Source organism: Girardinichthys multiradiatus, chromosome Y (genome assembly GCF_021462225.1).
Source record: "Girardinichthys multiradiatus isolate DD_20200921_A chromosome Y, DD_fGirMul_XY1, whole genome shotgun sequence".
Classification (NCBI taxonomy): Eukaryota; Metazoa; Chordata; class Actinopteri; order Cyprinodontiformes; family Goodeidae; genus Girardinichthys; species Girardinichthys multiradiatus.
In genome coordinates, this window is record NC_061818.1 from 40878042 (window position 1) to 40900157 (window position 22116).

Consider the following 22116-nt stretch of genomic DNA (forward strand, 5'->3'; position numbering starts at 1 on the left):
TGATTTCATGTAATCGAGGTTTTTATTATAGTTCACACCAAGGTAGGGGCGGACTGGCAGACCCGACAACCGGGGAGTCCCGGTGGGTCAAGCCCGTGGAGGTGTCATCGTGCTCGGCTCCGTAGTCATGCAGCCAGCTGACTGACAGTGAGCAGCAGAGATGAGAAAAACTAGTCCCATAAAGCCCGTCCTCAGAGGCGCTGATTAGTAACTCAACAAGTCTGGTCCTACTAGAGCCACATAAATGAACCTTCCTGTTGGTCTCTCCATCCAACAGAAAGATGCTGTGGCTCCAGATCCTCACGACGCTGCTCCGCGGAGCAACACCTCCGTGAACAACATTAAATTAGTCCGCTTTAGCGAGGAAGATGGAGCAGCGTGTAATGAAAAAGAAAAGCCTCCAGGGAAGTTGAGCAACAATGAGTAGAATAGAAGAGAACCATCATTTATTGTCCCACAGTGGGTAAATTCAGGTGTGTCAGCGGCAAAGCAAAAAAGGCAAATAGGTGCACACGTCACTAAAAACTATTAATGGATACCGAAATGGCAACTCAGATCAAATGAAAGTAGGTGCAGCATAGATGATAGAGTCCATATCTGCAGAGGTTCCTCAGAGGAACCATGTAGGTTTTCTTCCTCTCAGTCAGGTTCAAGTTCAGTTTTAAAGCTGAAAGGACAGAAACTACGTGGCTCTGTTAAAGTTGACCTTATAGACTATTTATGCATATATAATGTTGCTGTCAATTACACTGGCCATAAAGATCAGCTCACTGTAGATATGTCAATATATATTTATAGGCTTATTTTTCATTTCAACCCAGCAGTCTAAAGCGGGCCAGTCTGTCAGGAACTTCCGGGTCACTTTTTCTCCCCAGTCCACCTCTGAACAAAGGTTTATTTACCATTTATCTAATTAGGGAAACACAAACGGAGGTGAACAATGGTTGTCCTGTTGGGCAACAGCTGTCCAGACATGCTGAACAGGTTCTCCATGTTCTACATGCCTTCCTGCTCCACTGGATCAGAGGTCTAATTCAGCCCCTCAGAACCAGGTTCTTCTGCCCTCCCCTCTGCTCTGTAGAAACAGCTTCCTGACTCTGGTGACGCAGCAGCCGCAGAACCACGTGACACTCTGCTCCTTTAACACCGCTGCCACGCCCATCCCATACCCAGAACCGGTTCTGTTCTTAGTCCCGACGGTCCGCTGTCAACTTTCCTCCTGAAACCTCCGAGTCTGGACCCGTGAGAGCGGACACTGAGCTTCTGTCTGCCCGCTGAGGTAAGAGCGATTCTGGCCGAACCCGTCATGTAGTTAAAGACTGGACCCAGTTCCGCATCCATCCGCCTTATGAAAGTTGTCCAGTTTAAAGTCGACACGACTCATTTAAATCTCTTTATCTGAGTTAAACTGCGTTATAGTTGAGCATGTGTTAAATGAACATTTTATGAGAGTTTGCTGTTTAATTATCTCGTCACTTTGGACCTGGGAGTTTTCTCAGCGGGTTCTTGAGAAGCAGTTGTTATTGATCATACTGCGTAGGGAAGTATGGAAAGCCAGACGGGCCAAAACTCGTTACCGCACAAACAGCAGCTCAGTGTGACATGACAGCGGAATGTAGGCCTGCTGCTGACCCGTTTCACACACCTCCAGCAGGTGTTTCCTCTGGGTCCAGTGACATTTCTTTGAATAAATCGGGTCTGACTGAAACGGTCCAACACCTTCCATGTATGTTCTTGATCTGTCCTCACGGGTCTCCACCCTCCGAGTCAGATGGCTTCCTGAATGTTTTAGTAGTTTTTAATGAGTCGAGTGTTTAATTTCATCACAGAGCAGCGTGGGTTCCTCAGAGGGTTCCTCAGAGGGTTCCTCAGAGGGTTCCTCAGAGGGTTCCTCAGAGGGTTCCTAGGCAGCACCTGACATTGATTAGTCACCATATGGAGGCCAAACTGCTGTAATTCACCACTGTCATGTTTGTCTGGTGTCATAGTAGCTGTAGAACCAACAGACAACCTGGAGATAAACCAGATGCTGGTTCTGATGGTCCAGTCTGAAGTGTTGGAATAAACTATCAGTATGGATGTCATAGACTAGCTGTGAGCTTTAGCCTCCAGAAGAAACGAATCAGTTCTTCTAAAACTGAAGGCGAGTCGGTTCTGAACCAGTTCTGAGCTGTCCCTTAAATAAACAGATTAAGGAGTGTTTGCTGATGTTGGTCACCTGATGAAGCTTTTGTTGAGAGGACCAATCATCTGATGGTGGGTGTGTCTCTGAGAATACCTTTGATTCCTGTCTTGATGGATGAAGACCTTTAGCTCCACTTCTTATTGTCTCCACTTCATGACTCATGTTCAACTCTGAGGAGCATCTTGGCTCAGGGCTCACACTGACAGGAAAGAATAAAGGTGAGATGTTTCAGCTGCAGCTCGGTGATGGTCAGACAGTCTGGTAGACCCGGTACAAATGGGGACACAGGTCGTCTGGGGTTATAAATCACATTCTGTTTTCCTCATACTGTTTGTCAAACAAACTGGACCTTTTGAACTGAGCATTCCCTTCCTCGCCTGAGGTGGCGCTAAGTGCTAAAAAAAAAGCATCTTGGTCTTCATAGCAAGAGTTTGCCCCGTTAGGGCTGGATGAAGGCGCCATCAGATCTTTAGTACATCTAACCTGACAGATGCTTCCTGTCAGGTTTACAGGAAGTAATTATTTTTCCCTGCTGATTTAAAACGCAGCATCTGGTTTCATCCTTATCTCACTTATGTTATCGGCTCAGAGGCTAAAATAATAACATTTATGACAGAAAAACATGTTCTGCGTGTTTTATTATCACCGAGGTCATAAATGGACCTGCAGGTGTTTCATTTCTGTTCAGGAGAGTTTCAGAAACAGATCTGACTTCCTAAGTCTGAAGAACCTGGGAGGACAGACGTTTCCCACTTCACTGGACCTGATTCAACCGTCTAGCCTCAGAAATCAGGGAAAGTTCTGCCGGCGCTTGAGGTTCTCCTTCTTCTCATTAAACACTAGATCGGACTTCTGCATCTTCTTCGAAGACTTTAAACCGATTCTACTTTAACAATCAGTTTACCAGAGAAATTTAGTTTAAACTACGAATGCATCATAAATATAAATGGACTGTGTAAATCTAATTTATGAAAATGATATAAAGTCAAAATAGAACTTATGTGAATCCGGGACGGGTCAAAGATTAAAGCTGAGAACCGGTACCAACAGATAACTGGGTCGTAAACTAGAGATCACAGCATAATATTTGATCTGATCATGTGTTGATTTATGCCAACTGATTCCTCCTGCATCTCCGTCTTTTGCAGAGCTTCACCATCTTCATGTCCAGGAGAGGAGGAAACCACGCCCCAGAGATGGAGATGCAGGTGGACTCGTCCATCATCCGGATCCCGCCTCATCACTACATCCACGTCCTGGACCAGAACACCAATATCGCCCGTGTGGAGATCGGACCGCTCACCTACATCCGCCAGGACAATGAGAGGTGAGTCCACCTGCTGAAGGTTCCTTGGGAATCTCCTCTGGAATAAAGAGTTTCATCAGGTAACATCTGATCTTCTCTCAGAGTTCTGTTCCCTCCGGTCCGTATGATCATGGTCCCGCCTCGTCACTACTGCGTAGTGTCCAACCCTGTTGCCCGGGACGATGACAATGAGGCCCTCTTCGACCAATCCGGTCAGGCCAAGCTGCGTCATGCCGACCTGGAGATCCGTTTGACCCAGGACCCATTCCCTCTTTACCCCGGGGAGGAGATCCAGAAGGTCTGCAGGGAACACTGTAGCAGTTATTCTGGTCAGGCTTTGATGTTGGAGATGTTTGTGACGCTCCGTGTTCTCCTCCAGGATGTGACTCCGCTGCAGATCGTCTATCCAGACACGGCGCTTCGTCTCCAGGCTCTGCTGGACTTTGAGGATGAGGGGCGAGTGAAGAGGGTGGCTGGAGACGAGTGGCTGTTTGAAGGACCAGGTTGGTCCAGTCAGCTTCTAGTCGGACTGCAGGAACCTTCTGAGTTCTTAAAACCACCTGAGACTCTGGTTCATTAACAGATCAGCGGGTCGGTTTTAGAGTCCAGTAGATGATTTCAGGTGGTGCCTTCGGAGGGCTCTGTGAGGTCATAAATGTTCAAACAGAAATAAAAATGCTTAAACGTTCTTGGATCATTTCTTTCAAGATGTGACCAAACATTCTTGGTTTATTCAAGCTTTTTGTCCGTGTGTCTCAGGAACCTACATCCCCAGGAAGGAGGTGGTGGTCCTGGAGACCATTAAGGCCACAGTGATCAGGGAGAACCAGGCCATACGCCTGAGAGCTCGAAAGGAAGGCAAGGACCGCGGTGGGATCCAGAGAGTCACAGGTACCGGATCATAAACTGTCCAACCGGACCGATACTGAAGTCAGGAAAGGTTCTCCTACATTGGGAGAAACTCTGAATCCAGCTTAGAAACAAAGGTTTTAAAGAAGACCATCTCAGCTGGTTGCAGTAAACCTGTCCTGCTTTGTTCAGGTGAGGAGTGGCTGGTCAGTAAGGTGGGGGCGTACCTGCCAGGTGCTCATGAAGAGGTCATCGACATCGTCAATGCCTTCATCCTGACTGATAAGGTAACTCTGAGTCACAACAGATATGTTCTCCATGAGCTTATCTTGTACTGCTGAAGTACAACCTGTCAGTGTTTCCTCTGAGATCTTTCCATTTACCTCAGAACATCACATGAAGCTTCAGGGTCTTTTCAGAAACCACAGGATGTTTGTCAAAAGCAGGTTGACCCCAAAACTGTCAACGAGCCAATCATCACCAGCCAACCAGTCAGACTGGAAGCCACCCTCGGATCAGAACCAAACCACTGAGAAACTGTATGCTCCAACACTCCCCAACCCCAGAACCTTCACCCTCAGATTTAAACCTATAGATTCAGTCTAGGTAAGAATTCAGTGGCAGGTTGTCTCATTTTAGCTCCTCTTGACCTTCCGCTGGTCCACCAAACCAGCTGAGATGCAGAGACGTTGAGGAACGAACTGAATCCATCAACTGACTCCTTAACACCAACAAAGGGAAGCAAAGCGGCGAGCGTGTGTGCAGTACTTATTTGAAATGCAAATAAAGCATGAAGTCGTGTCCAGCATTCAGTGGTTGTAAAGGGACAGTGGGACACGCCTTGCTGGGAGGGATCTGGATGGATTAAACGAAAAACACTTTTCTCACTCCATAACAGCATGGATATCCAGCAGGAATTGTTTCCAGTTAAAATCTGATGTGTTTTCAAAGTTTTCCTTTAATTTCTCTTGAGCCATGAACAGTTTGCAGCTAATCTACAGCTGGAATATAATCCAGAACACGATCTGCAGGAGACATAAAGTGTAATCAGACTGATATCTGCTTGTTTTGCTCTGGGATCTGAATTAATTTAGTTGTGTTTTTAGAAAGCGCTGCATGTTCGCGCTCTGCGACCCTTCAAGGACGCCGGCGGGCGAGACCGCCGTACGGGCGAGGAGTGGCTGGTCACCATGGCCGACAGGGAGGCGCACATCCCTTCTGTGGCTGAGCAGGTGGTGGGAGTGGTGGACGTGACCACCCTGAGCAGCAGGCAGTACTGCGTGATCCTGGACCCAGTCGGACCCGACGGGAAGCCTCAGCTGGGCCAGAAGAAGGTGGTAAAGGTGAGGAGAGCCTAACGGGCTCCAGATAGGAAGGTTGCATTTTTTTTGTTTCACCAGAGAAGTAAAAACGGAATCAAAAACCGTCCTGAAGTCCAAACCCGTGTGAGTTTAAAAATCAGAAATGAGCTTATTAAATATAATTAAACACTTGTTAGAATGTTTAAAAGTTGATTCATTAAAAGATGTTTGGTAAAAATGTGTAAATTGTTCTAATAATCTTCAACCTGCTCCATGCGCTCCTCAGACCTGGTAGACCTGACGTTGTTTCTTCTGGCAGGGGGAGCGCTCGTTTTTCCTGCAGCCTGGAGAGCAGCTAGAAAACGGCATCCAGAATGTGTACGTGCTGTCGGAGGAGGAAGGTCTGGTTCTGCGGGCCGTGGAGGCGTTCAACGATGCAGAGGTGAGGAAATTATTTTCTGCTCCGGTCCCTCCAGCTTCCAGCTCCACCTGGATCCAGATTGTATTTATTCATTAGGACCGCATCTTAAGGCTTTAATCATATTCATCGTTTCTGGAATCCAGACTAGTTTTCCTCTATAAGGAAACCTCCACATTATGAAGCTGCCACCACCGTGCTTCACTGTGGGCTTTAGCTGAACCACCTCAGGTGGTTTTTGACCTTATTGCTGATGCAAGAGCTCCTTAATCCCTGTTCTTGTTGTTCCTTTGACCTTCTCAGCATACAGCCGGAAGTGTTGCTGTTCAGTCTTTACAGGGCACATTTTTTTCCAGCTTTTTCTGGGGTTCTTTGGGTTTTTTTCATCTGTTTGGTACCTTCACAGTGTGGACTTTTATAAGCAGCTCTGTTTACTGTTCCCGTCTAGTTCCGTTGAATGTTCCTTTGGGTCAGTTCTTTGCAGCAGAACCTTATGGTAATTGTAAATGGACTGAGCTTATATAGCACCTTTCCAGTCATACAGACCGTTCAAAACGCTTTAGACTAGCGCCACATTCACCCAATCGATACATCGATACGCAGATCAGTAGGCAACTTGAGGTTAAGTGCCTTGCCCAGGGGGCACATCAACCTATGGCAGGAGGAAGCTGGAATTGAACCCACAACCTTCTGATTGTAAGACGACTACTCTTCCTACTGAGCTACAGTCGCCACTGGTCTGCTTCTGGAACTGCTTGGTCCTTACTGGATCAGATGATTACTGACTGGAAGCAGCAGATCTGTAACTGGAGGAAATGTTTTTCCACAATGAAATGACTTTGATTGTTGCATAAAATTCTCCAAACTGATGCAACACAGTCGACTCAGACATCTTGTTCTTCTGCTCTTGTGCAACTGATTGTTCAGGCAGAAGAGATTAGAGGAGCAAACTTTGCTTTGTGCTGAGCTAAACCTTCTCTGGCTCAAAGGTTGAAGCCACTCCTCTGACTGCAGCTCATCACTGCAGGATTCCAGAAAAACAGACGTGTTTTCATGAGAACTTCTGAGCTTTTAAACTGGTCTGGATGAGTAGATCTGAAGGTTCTCTGCAGTGACGCTGGATGCAGATACAACACAGAGCCGCATACAGTTCATTCAAGATGAAGATCAGAACCAGAACTGCTCCGTGTATTTCTGCTGTTGTCTGGAGACACAAAAGACTGAATTAATTCTTCAGTTTTTATCTCTATTAAACCAGGAAGTCCTGCTTAAAATGACTCATCCTGGAGATAAGTATAATCAGTTTTGGCCTTTTTAATAATTTCTTTAGACCATTCTACATTCACACATCTACAGGGTCAGAAATATGCATACATCCCTTCTGACACCTGGTTAAATGTCTCCAAGGAACGTTCATCTCCACCACCACACGTCCTGTAGACATCATCAACCTTCTGGTTCATAATTAATCAATCTTCATGGCAGAACTGGTAAAGTTCATTTAAACCAGTTGGCTTCCTGCTCAGACCCAGCTTTCCAACAGGGTTCAGGTCTCTTCAGAACACTTTGGATCTCTGTTTAGGATGATTGTCCAGCTGGACCACCCAAATGTGTCCTCCTGAGTCCTCCTTCATTACTCCATCCAATTTTTACGTTGCACCAGTACCACAGGCAATGAACCAGGCCCACATCATGACTCCACCACCATGCTTGTTGAACAATGAACCTGACATTCATGCTTTTGTTTTTATCTTCATGGCCTGAAAATCAGAAGAAAATGTCTCCATAACGCTGCAACTCTCTCTCTCCTTTTATCACCCATTTTATTTTACATTCCTGGTTTCATCATCAGTGCCTCCCATCCCTTCCCCTCCTCCCTCTCCCCGATGCATCGGCACATTAACCCTTCTCTCCATCCTCCCCCGCCCCTCCTCTCTGTCAGTATGAGGAAGCAGTAGACGATGAAGAGCAAGAGGAGCTGGCGCAAGACAGTGCCAAGCGCTCCCGGCGTAGCGGCATTCTCCGTCGCCCCGGAGACCGCTGGATGCTGCGTGGCCCCATTGAGTATGTGCCCCCTGCCAGCGTGGAGGTGGTCCTGACGCAGCACGCCATCCCGCTGGACGAAAACGAGGGAATCTACGTCCGAGACATAAAAACTGGAAAGGTAGGCTGCAGCGTTTTGCTTTAAAACTTTGTCTTTAGCATGAAGACTGGATGAATCAAAGAGGTGAAGATGAAACATGATGCAGGTTAACAGTGTGGAGAAATAGAAAGTTAAAATCCTCAGCGGGAAATTGAACCAGAACTGTTCTAGACCCGTCTTTCAGACTTAAGACCAATATCTAAAGAACATTGTTCGTCGCAGGTTTTAAGGAATATAATGATCCAGATTAATGGACATTCCTCAGCTGAAGCTCCTCGTACATGGGGAGTTCCTCAAGGGTCCATACTCGGTCCCGTCCTGTTCTCTTTAGATTGATAGATTTGATCTGTTGGTACCAAATCAAGATTTGTGATCACTGTAATGCAGATCTCTCTGCCTTCTCCTGCGTCAACATTTTCCAGCTCTTAAAAACACCTTAAATGTCTTTAGTGTCAGATGTGATTATTTCAGGGTTTTTAGAAGTCTTTTATTTAAAAACTCTTTCGTTTTCTTGTTGCCATGGTTCAACTCCTCCTCATGCTCTTAGGTGCGGGCAGTGATCGGACACACCTACATGCTGAACCAGGACGAGGAGCTGTGGGAGAAGGAGCTCCCTTCAAACGTCGAGGGCCTGCTGGCTTCTGGGATCGACCCGTTGGCCGACCGCTCAACCCGCCACACCAACGTAGATGGATGCCCGAGGGACAAGACGCGTGTGGTGACCTTCAGGGTCCCTCACAACGCTGCCGTGCAGGTCTACGACTACAGGGAGAAGAAGGCCAGGTGAGACGACTCACTTCAGTGACGTTACAGTGGTCTCGGGTGCAAGGAAGCGGCTAATGGTGGCGCTGTCTCTCTGCAGGGTGGTGTTTGGACCTGAGTTGGTGATGCTTGGACCAGACGAGCAGTTCACCATGCTGTCACTTTCTGGGGACAAACCTAAGAGGGCCAACATCATCAGGGCCATCTGCCTGCTGCTTGGACCAGACTTCTTCACCGACGTCATCACAATTGAGACGGCTGACCACGCCCGGCTGCAGATACAGCTCTCCTACAACTGGTAACCAGCCACTGTGGTACTGGTAGCACTGGGACAATACTGTACTTTTTAATATCTGCCTGTCAATGTTTCTGCAACCCATCTCTGCCGTTAGAACCAAGCAGAACTCAAACAGGACCTAAATCAGCTGACGGCCTGGTCTTTCTCCTTAACGTCAGATGGTCCACAGCAGGTTCTGGACTACAGAATGTCACTTCTACCGGATTCAGGACTCGGGCTTTCCATAAAATACTTCAGATTTATTTTAATAATGTAGAAATCAGATTCTTACATTTTAAGACGTTTTGGGATAAATCTTATTGAAGGGAAAACTCTGCCACCTGCTGACATGAATCAGTAACTGCACCTTTGTTGCTCAGATAAAGACATTTTATTTAAATTGAGTTGTAAAGGTAAAAATGTTTAGAAGATTATTTAATTTCCTGCCTTTTGAAACATTAAATCTGATATTTTTTTAAGTTGTTTCGTTAAACGTCTCTGAGATGGGAAGCAAAGTAAAAACGGAACCAGATCAGGAATGTCTAAACGTCAGGAATGTGACTGTTTTCCTGGAAATGGTGGATATTAAAGTTTCGGTTCCAGCTGCAGTCCAAACCCTGTGAATCTCCTCAGAACTCTTGAGTGAACTTTAATCTACAATCCCCTCAAGGCTACAGCAATCCCGGCTGATTGTGATCCTTTTCCAGCACACTTTTTCCTTCCGCTGAACTTTCCCTTAATGTAATTAGATATGGCTCTCAGTGAGCAGCTTCAGCAGTGACCTTCTGGAGCCTGCTCTCCTTGTGGAGGGATTGGGTTTCAGGTCAGCAGTTTCTCCATGATGGAGTGGACCAGAACAGAATATTTCTGTATTAAATTCCTCTCGTATTGATCGGATGTATTTTGGGATTTTTATTCTTCTTTCGCTGAAATCATCACCCTTAAAAGCAACAAACTGTTTAAACATTTAACTGTAAAATGAAACTTCATGAGTTTCACTTTTTGAATGAAATGCCTGAAATATATCAACTATTTGATGAGGTTTTAATTTCAGATCCACTTAAAAGTGGACCAGTTTGTTTCCTAACCCACAGAGAGGTCCACACTCCGAACTCTGAGTTCTGGAGAGGGATGGGACCAGAGCTTCTCAAAGTCCATTCTTTGTAAAATCCAAATTCTCCAGATGAATTTTCCCTCACTGAACGGAGAACATTTGTCCCATCGCTCCTCACTGGGAACAGTGTTCCAGTTTCTGCTCTCTGTTCTCAAGGTTCTTCTTCTCCTCCTCCTGTTCAGGCACTTTGACGTGAAGAACCCAGCCGACCCAGCCGATGCTGCGGCCCTTTTCTCTGTCCCGGATTTTGTTGGAGACGCCTGTAAAGCCATCGCCTCCCGGATCAGAGGAGCCGTCGCGTCGGTGCAGTTTGACGACTTCCACAAGGTCAGAATCACGGTTTTCCCTCAGGAATATCTGACGTCCTGTTTTACCGGATCAGGGCTGAATGAGGTTCCGCCTTCTCTCTGTCACCTCATGGTTGTCCAGGAGGAGGGATTTCTGCAAGTCCACAGCTGGGTTTCCTTAGACCATCCAGGTCCAGTCCTGTAGAGCAACCATCCTGCAGCTTTTAGATGAAACACCTGAGTTCCCTCATCAGTGTTCAGTCCTTCAGCTGAGGTCCAGAAATGAGACGTTCATCTGATTCTGGTGTTGGAGAAGGGATGCATGTAAAGGTGCAGAATGGTGGCTCTCCTGGACTGGACCTGCCCCCCCCCCCCCCCCCCCCCCCCATCTTGAACTTGACTGCTTATTGCAGGACTGAATTGGTTCTGTCTGTATTTAATCTGGTTCTGTTCATCTGTTCTGCTTGATTATAATCTAAATAGTTGGTGAAATATTCAGACATCCTGATAAATAAGTAAAGATCAGTCAGATCATCTGTTGAACTTTGGATGAAGCTCCTCCTCCTGTGTGAGAAACGGCAAACCGAGTCGGAACCGAATGAGAGACGTTTAACCTCTCTGAGATTTCTCAGACCAGCCAAATGGGTTCTGTGAATCCTCCCAGCTGCTTTGGATTGATCCTGCAGAGTGGACCGGGCTGCCTCACACCAGAAAACATCATTTACCTCCGCTAGAAGGTAAAGGTCCGATTGGCCCGGTGCTCGTTGGTTCTTGGGTAGCTGAGATTCTCATAAAATACCACAACCTGGAAACTCATTTTAATGTTGCGCAGAATTAGATCCTTTATGATCTTAACAAGCTGATATTAGTCAGGTTATCTGCACAGGTAGAGCCTGCAGTCAGCTGCTCAGATTCCCCATCTGTTCTTTTAAAACAGCGTTACCAGGGTGAGACTGATGGTGGCGCTCTTTTAGATTCTGTCATGCCTAAAATATTCCCAAACAAACAGTTTTCCTCTGTATATCTAGGAGCGATTTCAAGCCTGATTGGCAGTGTGCAGCAACAGGTGGGGAGGGGGCTTCGCTGCATTATCTACCCTCCATCCAGGTCTGTATAGGAACTTTAAACAGAAGCTGTGAAAACCCACCCATCCACATCTGACCGGACCTGCTCAGAGCTTATTCTGGTCATTGAATGAAATTTATTTAAAGACAAACTGGACTTTTAGGAGGAAAAAGATTCTGATTCAAACGGGTCAAAGTTGAACGCTGGATTCCTCCAACCTGATCTAAATCGGAAACCTTTAATCTTTCTGTGTCCAGAACTCAATCCGGATCATCTGCTCGGCTGTGTTCGGCTTCGACGAGAAGCTCGCGGTCCGGACCAGCCTCCACTTCAAGCAGAACAACCTGGTGATCAGCAGCGTGGACATCCAGTCCGTGGAGCCCGTGGACCAGAGGACCCGGGACGCCCTGCAGAAGAGCGTCCAGCTGGCCATCGAGATCACCACCAACTCCCAGGAGGCGGCGGCCCGGTCCGAAACGCACAGTCACATGATCTGAACCTGCTGCAGAGTTGCATAGCTTCACGGGGTTCTGTTTGTTTCTGCAGACACGAGGCGGAGCGTCTGGAGCAGGAGGCCAGAGGAAAGCTGGAGAGGCAGAAGATCACGGATCAGGCAGAGGCTGAGAGGGCCAGAAAGGAGCTGCTGGAGCTGGAGGCGCTCAGGTGGGTTAACTGGGAGTAAACCAGCAGAACCATTCCAGATGGAAGCCTGAGACTGGCTGTGAGGGCTTCTCCAGGTTTAAAGTGAGTTCTTCTCATCCTCTCCTATTACCTGATGTTTCAGTGCTTCTGTGGAGAGTACTGGAGCTGCCAAGGCGGAGGCCCAGTCTCAAGCCGAGGCGGCCCGAATTCGGGGCGAGGCCGCCGTCAACGAGGCCAAACTGAAGGCCGAGGCTCAGAGGATCGAGGCGGTACGTTCCCACTTCCTGTTTCTGGTCTTCCATGTTTCCTGTGTGAGCGGCAGCCTGATGTTTCTGGTCTCGTGAAGTTTAATCAGAACCATCGCACATCTGGGAACTAAATTAGTTGTTTTAGAGGTTTTATTCTGACGTTTTCACAGAGCATCTCAATCTTTTGGCTCTTCTAATTTTCTTTGATTTTATTTTAGGATCATTTATTAATGGATAAAATTATAATCCATAAAAATGAGTCACACAGCGGGACCAGTGAGGACGGGAAGCTCCTCGGGTTTAATCATTTAGCAGATTCTGTTTCAGATTCTTTTAGATCTTTGATCTTGAGGCCCAACCCAAAGGGGCTCAGATTTCCCTAACAAACGTGTGTGTGTGTGTGTGTGTGTGTGTGTGTGTGTGTTTCAGGAGGCGGAGCTCCAGCGGCTGGCCAAGGCTCGGGAGCAGGAGCTCAGCTATAAGAAGGACATGGACCGTCTGGAGGTGGAGAAGCAGGAGCAACTGGCTCAGCTTGAGAGTCAGCGCTTCAAACAAATGATGGAGAGTTTGGGCTGCGACACGCTGAAAGAGATCGCCAGAGCTGGACCTGAACTGCAGGTACGGTCCTTAAACTGGAGGATGGACCCGGTCCTGTGCCGGACCAGCAGACTAGGAGGTCCAGGAATGACCTGAGGTTGTTTCTTCCTGTGCAGGTGAAGATGTTGCAGTCTCTAGGATTGAAGTCCACCCTCATCACTGACGGCTCATCACCCATCAACCTGTTCACTACCGCTAACGGCCTGCTGGGGGCGCTGCCAGGACAGGGAGCGGCCCAATAAGGTACTGTTTAATGAAACTGCTGCAGAGCTTTCATCCCAGAGAGGAGCATGCTGGGAGCACGAGGTCTGAGGACTGCAGGAAAAGACTTCAATAAAACAACAAGTTATATAAATGTTCTGGTCCAAACTTGGAGCCACAGAGAAGCAGTGATCGGATCCAGAGATTGGATCCGATCATAAATTTTATAAATCGCCACAGATTGTTGGATGGGCTGCATGTTGGTGCAGTTGGTAGCACTGTTGCCTTGCAGCAAGAAGGTCCTGGGTTTGACTCCCAGTCGGGTGTCTTTCTGCATGGAGTTTGCATGTTCTCCCCGTGCATGTGTGGGTTCTCACTGGGTACTCTGGTTTCCTCCCACAGTCCAAAGACATGTCAGGTTGATTGGTCTCTCCAAACTGCCCTTAGGTGTGAATGAGTGTGTGCAGCGTTGTTTTTTTTCCCCTGTGTTGCCCTGAGCTGGGCTGGCGACCTGTCCAGGGTGGACCCGCCTTTCGCCCATAGAGGCGACCCATTATGGAAGAAGCAGTAGAAAATGACTGAGATTTAGTTATTTTAAACGAAGCAGTAAAATAAACCTTGTTGTCCCGTTTCTGTCGTGTTTCCAGGTGAGGTGATGGGACCAGGACCTGAGAGCCTTCTTTGGATGAAGTCCTTTTATGACCTTCATGTTTTTCTGTAGAGAAGAGACATGTCAGTGGTTCTGCTACAGATGAACTGTTCCTCCAGCTCATGTTACTGTTTAATCTGTCTTCTGAATGTTGGTTCTGCTGCCCGTCACCAGAATAAACTGTTCTGATGATGTTCTGCCTTAAAAACGGTTGTCACTGCTTTCACACCCTGAAGGAATATTAAACTGACCCTAAATGCAGCAGATCTGGTTCTGTCTTGTTAATCCCTGGGTTTAACCCGAGCAGTGAGAACCCTGGGTCCTGATAAAACGTACCCCACTGTATTTTAAAATGGACTCATTTTGCCTAATATCCCATAAAATCACAGTGAAAGTTTAAAAGTTCAACTTGAAGGTAAAATGAACTCGTTAAAGTATTCAGATGCGTTGGCATCATCTATAACCTGTCAGGTCTGGGCAACCACTGCAGGAAGACTCCATCAGGCTGAATCTTATTGGGTCTCCAGCCCTGACTAGAAAACTCTCTGGGTCTGACTGACCCAACCAAACTAACTAGAGAAGAAATGTGACCAAGAACCCAATGGTCACTAAGGCGAGCTCCGTTGTTCCCATTGGAGATGAGACCATGCAGAAGGTTAACCGCAGCGAATGCTTTCCACCAATCAGGCCTTTAAGGTGCAGTGACCAGGCTAAAGTAAAGGCCTTCTTGAAGGACATCTCAGCGACCATGGGAGCAGGAAAAATAAAGTCCTCTGAAACCAAAGTAGTAGACGAGTAGAGAGAGCTCTTCTAGAAAACCTGCTCCAGAGCGCACTGTACCGCAGCCTGAGAAGACTCATCTTCCAATACGACAATGAGACGAAACATCTTGTAGAAAAATGTATATTTTCCAATCCAGAGACTGATGATTGTCACTCAGAATCAGCTTTATTACAGTCTTGCAGAGCAGCACCAGACATGTCTCCCATGAGACCCTGGCAGAAAACCAGAGAGACCAGGTGAAACTTGTTGTCCTAGACATGTTGACAATGGAAATGGAACCTTATATAGTCTGGCAGAAGGCTGAGAAACCATCTCCCTACGATTAAACGGAACCATCTGTCCCAACCTTTGCCACAGGAGGGGATTGAATACTTTTATCAGATCCTGCAGAAAACAAAGCAAGGAACTAAGGTTTTTTTTAACAAAGCACAAAGCCAAGAACACCAAGGAGTTGCTTCAGGGGCAATCTGAGCGTCCCTGAGCCGGAGAACCTGGATCTACATCCAACTGAACATCTCTGCCTAGCAACACTACCATGAAACCTTTAACCTGTTTGAAAAATGCTGTAACAAAATCAACCTGTGGAAACAGGGAGGCACGGTGAATACTTTCTAGATATGGGAGCACAACAACAGTACTAGTGATAATCTGCAGAAATCTTACAACAACCACAGCCAGCAGCATATCCATCCCCTAACCCTGTTGATATGAAATTCACCCCAGATGTTTCCCAAAAGAATCCACACATACAAACATATCTACACAAATGTCCACAAATGAAGCTATGTGTAATAAGGTGGGATGACAAGGGGAATAAATGTTGTAGACGAGCTGAAGAAATGGAGAAAATCATCTTTACTGAGATTTCATCTCATTATTTAGAAAGCAATACTGCCCCCTATTGGTGCTAATTAATATCAGCTGGGTGAGTTCTAATTGATGGCCCATAAAAGTTTCATCATCAAGGTATCACACAAGAAACATTTAATGATGGGTAACAGCAAAACGCTTCCCGAAGACCCTCACAACCGCATTGTTGCAGAACATACTGATAGCATTGCTTAAAGCAGATTCTAAACATCTGAATTTTCTCAAGACCATGACTGAGACAAATCTAGAAGTGGAAACATCATTTTGCCAAAAGCTGACCATGACCATGTGCTCCTCAGATCAGATGAGTCTAAATCATGAGAACAGTTGTCCAAAAAGCAAAGAGCACAGCTTCAGAAAGATCTGGAAAACACCAGAAGAAAAACAAGTCATGCACTCAACCACCCAGGTCTCTATTCACACCCACTGCACAAGACTCCACTGCTGAAGAAAAAGTACGTAGAAGCTTATTTACAGTTTGCCGCAGAACATCAGGGCAAATCAATGGAGTACTGGGAGAACATAATCTGGTCAGATGGGACCAGAACTGAACTCTTTAAATGTCATTATGTGCACCATGTTTTTGAAGGAGGCATGGCTCTGAACATCATCCCATGTAAGACTGGTACACTTCATATACAGAGGGTGAAATAAGTACTGAAGTTTAAATATTCAGTTTTAACATTTGTAATGGTTCCTGTAGACACCAGATGTTGGTAACAACCCAATTAATCCACACAAAGAGATCAAAGATAACTAGTCCATAAATTATTGGTAAAGATATTAGAACAGCAAAAGGAAATGATTGATGAACACGCTTCCAGAAATGTATTAAATACTTAGAGGAAAAGTTTTTCTTGGTGTCATCATGTAGATCAGGGGATCTACTCGATGACACCATCTGACCAGAAGGGGGCGATGCTGATTCACCTTCAACAAACTGTGATCCACAAGCTGAGAGCTTCTAACGATTCACTTGTGTAAAATAAGATCATTTTACATTATGTTTAAATTTCCTCCACTGCTGTGATGGTACATCAGAGCTGAACTTTCTTCTTCTGGTGTTTTTCTTAACTCCCTGTTTCAGGCTCACCTGGTAACAGGTGTCTGAAGTGTCTTTGGATTGCTTCCTGCAGATCGACTGGAGCCTGATTTGAGAATATTTTCCTGAATCAGTCTGATTTTGATCGGACGGTACCAGGATTATACAATGCGCCCGTAGGTGGCGCTCTGGTTTCAGGATGGGATGCTGATGGGTGTGTCCTGAAAACACTGTTTGAAACAATGGTTTTTATGAGCATCTCCTGTAACATCACCACTAAAATCTACCTGATCTTTTTTTTACATTTGAACCTCTAGGACTGATTTATTCTGTTTTAGGAAACCTGCAGTAGGAGTCAGCGATCACTGAACCAGGACTTTGGGTCAAGTTGGAATCTTTCACACCTTTATGTTGAATCCAGTGCATCAAGTGAAGAGTCGGTACCGGCCAGATGTTCAGCAGGACTCCCACGCAGGCTGTATAACTAGGGTTTATTTAAGGTACTGAATAATTAGCCATTTGGGTCAGTTTGAGGGTTTTCTGAGGAAACTTCTGGTGAATCTTTCATTGTTTGCAGATTTGTCATAAACTGCTGCTTTCTTTTGTTAAATCTTTAAATATCTTTCCCAAAACTAATAATTTTATACACTAAATCCTTCAAAGAGCTTTTAAAACTGTCAGAGCAGCTCCTGGTGGTTTCAGGGGAACCCATCCCATTATTAGAACTGGACCTTTAATCATAGCGGACATCAGGACAGGACATCTGCTGCCAGCTGCTCTCAGATGAGGCAGGAGAGGTTGATACATTTTAACTCAATCCATCGATCACATAACTGAATCAGGGCGAGCTACTGAAATCCCTCAAGGATGACACTAATTCTCTCCACCTGTCTCCTCTGGTCCACATTTCTCTCCGTCTTCTATAATTCCAACATCCGTCTCTTTAATTTGGACTTGTTGTTCTGAGGGTTCTGAGTAAAACCCGTCTCTGCAGCAGGTTCCTGGTCAGACAAGCTGCAGCGAGTTTATCCATGGCTACTTCAAGGACTGTAGGAAAAACTCCATACGCAGATCATCATGAACTTCCAGCAGAGGGGTTCAGCTGGGGTCATTCTCCTCCTCAATCATGCTGCCACCAGTGCAGAGCTTGCTCAGCATTGGCAGCAGGGGGTGTGAGTGCATCTGCATGCACAATAAGTTTTATTTAAGGTACTGCCTCCGTCAGTCTCCATTCATCCTAAAGATGCTCTATCTAGTTAGGGTCCACACAAAACTCACTCATCCATATCTATGCACCGTCTCTACTCTCCATCTATGCATTATTAGCAGCCAGAACTGCTATTTTCTCTCTTCATAGAAAGTGCTCCTGGTTCTGTGCGGTTCTTCCTGTTATCTCTGTCCCTCAGCCCAGTCTGTTGAGGCACATGGCCTCTGGTGTGGAGCCTGGTTTTGGTTCTGATTCTGTTAAAAGGTAGTTGCTTCCTCAGGTAGATGGATGTTTTGTTTACTTGTGGCATTTAAATGAATTATAATTTGATTTGCTTTGGTGGTGGTCTCTGGTTTTGCTAAATAAAAATAAAATGATGTATTTCAGATGAGCTGAGGAATAAATTTAGGATTTTCATGAATAAATAAAAGAAATAATAAAATAAACTCTTCAGAATGAAGCAACCAGTTTTTCTCCTCTTCCTCCTCCTCTCAGCTGCAATATGACACATCACCTCCTCCAAACTCCATCTTTATCCATCTGGGCTTTTGGTCCTGCTGACTCCTGGAGATGCCTTTGTCTCAGTGTTTTACACCTCTTCTTCTTTCTCCTCCTCCTCATGGAGCCGCAGCTGCACCTTTTAATTATTTAGATGAACCTGCAATTCAAATTTGCTCAGAGAGAAAGAGCTCCTCTGTTAGGACGGAGGAACTGGACTACTCTGCTCCCCCGCCCAACTCCTCCACACTCCAGCATCTTCCTTTCTTGCCAACAGTTGTCATGACAACTGGCTCTCTCGCCCCAGAAACAAGATCTGAAGCCTGATGTCTTCTTGTGTCTCTTGATGGTTAATTTGACGGAGACTAAAATAACAAACTGGAACACTGAAGGATATATTTTCTCATTTCTTCCTGTAAAACCTGGAACCTTTTAGTAACTTCTGCCTCTCATCTCCAGATGGAGAGAGACTCCTTGCATCTACAATCGATTTGTTTGATGCTGGGAACAACTGGGAAAAATCTGCACTTGTGACAACAAACTGAAGTTTAGCCAGAAGTAACAAACCTTGTTGCCAACGTTTCTCCTTCCCTGTTTGGTCAGTCACATGATGCACAGATAAAGCTGTGAAAAGGTCCAACTAAAATCACTCTGGTGATCAGATTAATTTAGAGCCGGCTCACGGCACAAGCAAACTAAGCTGCTGTTTAGGGGCCCAGAACCATCGGGGGCCTCCCATAAATGCTTAACTTTTGACACAGACCATAGATCTAAAATGTTTCTCTTTGTTTATTGAGAGTGCTATAAAATTTGATGGTTTCAGCATCAATAATCAAGATTTGAAGGAATTGGTAAATTTAGTTTGTAAAAGTGGCAAGAATAATCTTCATGGTTTGATTGTTGTTACCATAGTTACAAAACAATCCTTTGTCTCGGAGCTTTTTTTGATAACAAATACATCTCAGTCAATAATTTCCAAATATAACCAAATAAAAACTAACTATCCCATAACAATTAAACTCCACCCTTCCCTCAGATTCCACCAACCTGGCACTGAAAGGCTGTCGGTGGTGGTGAGGGTCTAACGGGAGGAGGGGCCGCAAATTAAATGATGCTGAAGGCCCCATTAGACCTGGGGCCAGCCCTGGACTGACTGGTATACAGAGGAGCAGATGTTCTGAGATCTTTGTCTCCCATTAGCAAAGATTCCCTCCAAAGAGAAGCTGCAGCATCATTACTTTGTTTGGGTTTCTTTGTGGGTTCATTGGGTCGATTTCAACCTCTGGTATTAATTTTATATCAATAGGTTCATTATAACATATTTATCAATAATATGTTTTTCCCATGCAGTGACCATCTGTCCTCTGATTGGACAGTTGAAACCTCTATCATCCAATCAGGCTGAGGTCTGCAGGGTCTAAATCCCACCAGAATCAAACACAAAATGATCCTCAGGGCAGATTTGTTTCACTGCTTTCAGTCATTAATTAACTCATAAACCTGCGGGCTGAACCAAGCTGAGAGAAGCTCAGAGGGGGTTCTGTGATAAAAGTCCGAACCTCCGGACCGGAATGTCTCCATTGTCCTGAATGATTCATCTGTTGGGAAGTAAAGAAAGTGAAGATGGATTCCTGGTGCTGCAGGGAGATTAACGAGCCTCACAGGAGCTCATATTTAACCAGGATTTATTCTCCTCAAACAAGATCAGACACTCAGCAAGAGTGAAGACAGCAACGTCTGAGATTAATGTGAACACCCATTCCCATTCAGCAGTCAGTTTAAGGCATGCACAGGCACAAAGAGTGTCAGGGGACAACGATCCATAGTGAGGCGGTTCATACTGGCAGCGTCCTCCCACCTCATTGCTGGGAACAGACGCAGGCAGAAAGCAGATTATATAAACAGGAGATTAAATACAAAAAGATGAAAACAATAGAAATATTAAATCAGAGAGATCAGAGGAACTGATGCAGATTAAAGTAAATAAAACAGGATCAATTCTGCATCAATACACAGTTAGAAATCAAAAGTCCTGCAGAAGGTTTACAACTTTCAGCATAGAAAGATAAAACAGAACCTCACCTTCAGTAACTGGCTTGATTTTCCTCTTAAATAATCAGTTGACCTCATAGTACAGAACATCCTCCCAGCTTGATCCAAACCACCTTAAAATCTGCAACTCATTTAGACTTCAGGACCAGATTAATTACTAGAACTCATGATGAGAGCCAGAAGTCTTCAATGGTCAGATCCGGATCTAACACAACCTGGGCCAAATGAAGTTCAGCAGTTAGAGTCAAGACCCGTGCCTACTCTGCAAGAAGACATCATTTTCTTCTTGCAGCTTGTTTTTGATCCCTATTCTGGGCAGAACCTTTTTTTCTTGTGAGGTGTCTGAGAAGTATGGGGCAGGAGAGACTCATGACGTCTTTCCAGAAGTTTTGCACTTGAGTTCTTGTGAAGTATAAAATCTTCCGGTTAGAAACCACTTGACTTCTTGCAGCCTCGAGGAAAAGGACAAATTTCTCTACGCTTGTGGGGTTTCTACAGACATTCAGGTTCAGCTTGTGTCCACCCATTGCAACCTGGAGCTACTGATAAACATTAATTAGAGCCAGAGCCAATCAGCATTCACTAACCAGAGACAAGGTCACCTGGTTCCCAGTTAAAACCTGGAGCCACCTTGTACCAAACTGGAACTGGTATCTTCCAGTTAGATTCGAGGTCAACTAGATCCCATCTAACAGACCTGGAAAATAACATATTTACCAATAATTAGATCCTGGGCAAACCCATGCCCACTGATCAGCGCCAGGGCCAATTAGCACCACCAATTAGAGCCAAAACTGATTAGTACTTGCCAGTTAGTGCCAGGACCAGCTGTTGTCCACCATCTGGATTTGGGGCCAACCAGTATCCATCAATTCAAGGTGGGGCTAACAAGGCCAACTAATACTCACAGGTTATAGTCTTGTCCAATTAATGCCAGCCAGTTACAGTTGTGGCCAACTAACACCAACTGATTGGGCCCTCCAGTTAGTGCCAAGGCTAAGTAAAACAAAACGATTTAAAGCCCAGGGCCAACCAATACTCACCACGTAAAGTTGGGGTTAACCAGTACCTGAAGATGAGAGCGTGGACCAGCTATACCTGCCAAGTAGAGTCATGGTTAAATAATGCCCAGCAAATTACAGCTGGGTCCAAATAAGAACTGGAAGGAACTCCTGAATGTTTACCACAAGATGTTTTCACAGCATCTCTCAGAAGGTTTGTTTTCAAATGGACCCATTTATGGTTTTTACCTGGAAAAGATGCAGTTTGTTTAAAGCCCCCAGTCGGTCGTGGCAGATGGCCGCTCACACTGAGCCTGGTTCTGGTTCTGCTGGAGGTTTCTTCCTGTTAAAAGGGAGTTTTTCCTCTCCACTGTCGCTACATGCATGCTCAGTATGAGGGATTGCTGCAAAGTCAACACCAGTGACTGTCCACTGTCTCTACATGCTCATCCAGGAGGAGTGAATGCTGCAAGTCACTGACTGGATGCAATCTGCTGGGTTTCCTTAGATAGAAAAACTTTTTATCCAATTTAAATAAATAACTGAATCTGACTGAACTGTTCAATGGTTACGATTAATAGGAATATATGAACCTGACTGTTGTGAAGAACCTTGAGAC

General features: G+C 45.6%; 1 protein-coding gene across 1 annotated transcript; it reads left to right on the forward strand.

Moving 5' to 3' along the window:
• Positions 1-1118: 1118 nt before the first annotated feature.
• On the forward strand, positions 1119-14305 carry LOC124864109 (major vault protein-like). The gene is made up of 18 exons (XM_047358738.1): positions 1119-1279; positions 3334-3512; positions 3594-3789; positions 3871-3994; positions 4251-4382; positions 4533-4627; positions 5447-5683; positions 5961-6083; positions 8002-8223; positions 8750-8985; positions 9065-9262; positions 10538-10682; positions 11965-12176; positions 12254-12370; positions 12492-12618; positions 13027-13215; positions 13311-13437; positions 14043-14305. Exons 2-17 carry the CDS (start codon positions 3349-3351, stop codon positions 13434-13436), a joined length of 2643 nt encoding a protein of 880 aa, XP_047214694.1. The 5' UTR covers positions 1119-1279; positions 3334-3348; the 3' UTR covers position 13437; positions 14043-14305.
• The last annotated feature ends 7811 nt before the right edge of the window (positions 14306-22116 follow it).

Coding starts and splice junctions, on each gene's coding strand:
- LOC124864109 (XM_047358738.1), top strand. CDS start 3,349: ATGTCCAGGAGAGGAGGAAACCACGCCCCAGAGATGGAGATGCAGGTG. Junction 9,263..10,537: donor ATACAGCTCTCCTACAACTG/GTAACCAGCCAC, acceptor CCTCCTGTTCAG/GCACTTTGACGTGAAGAACC. Junction 10,683..11,964: donor AGTTTGACGACTTCCACAAG/GTCAGAATCACG, acceptor TTCTGTGTCCAG/AACTCAATCCGGATCATCTG.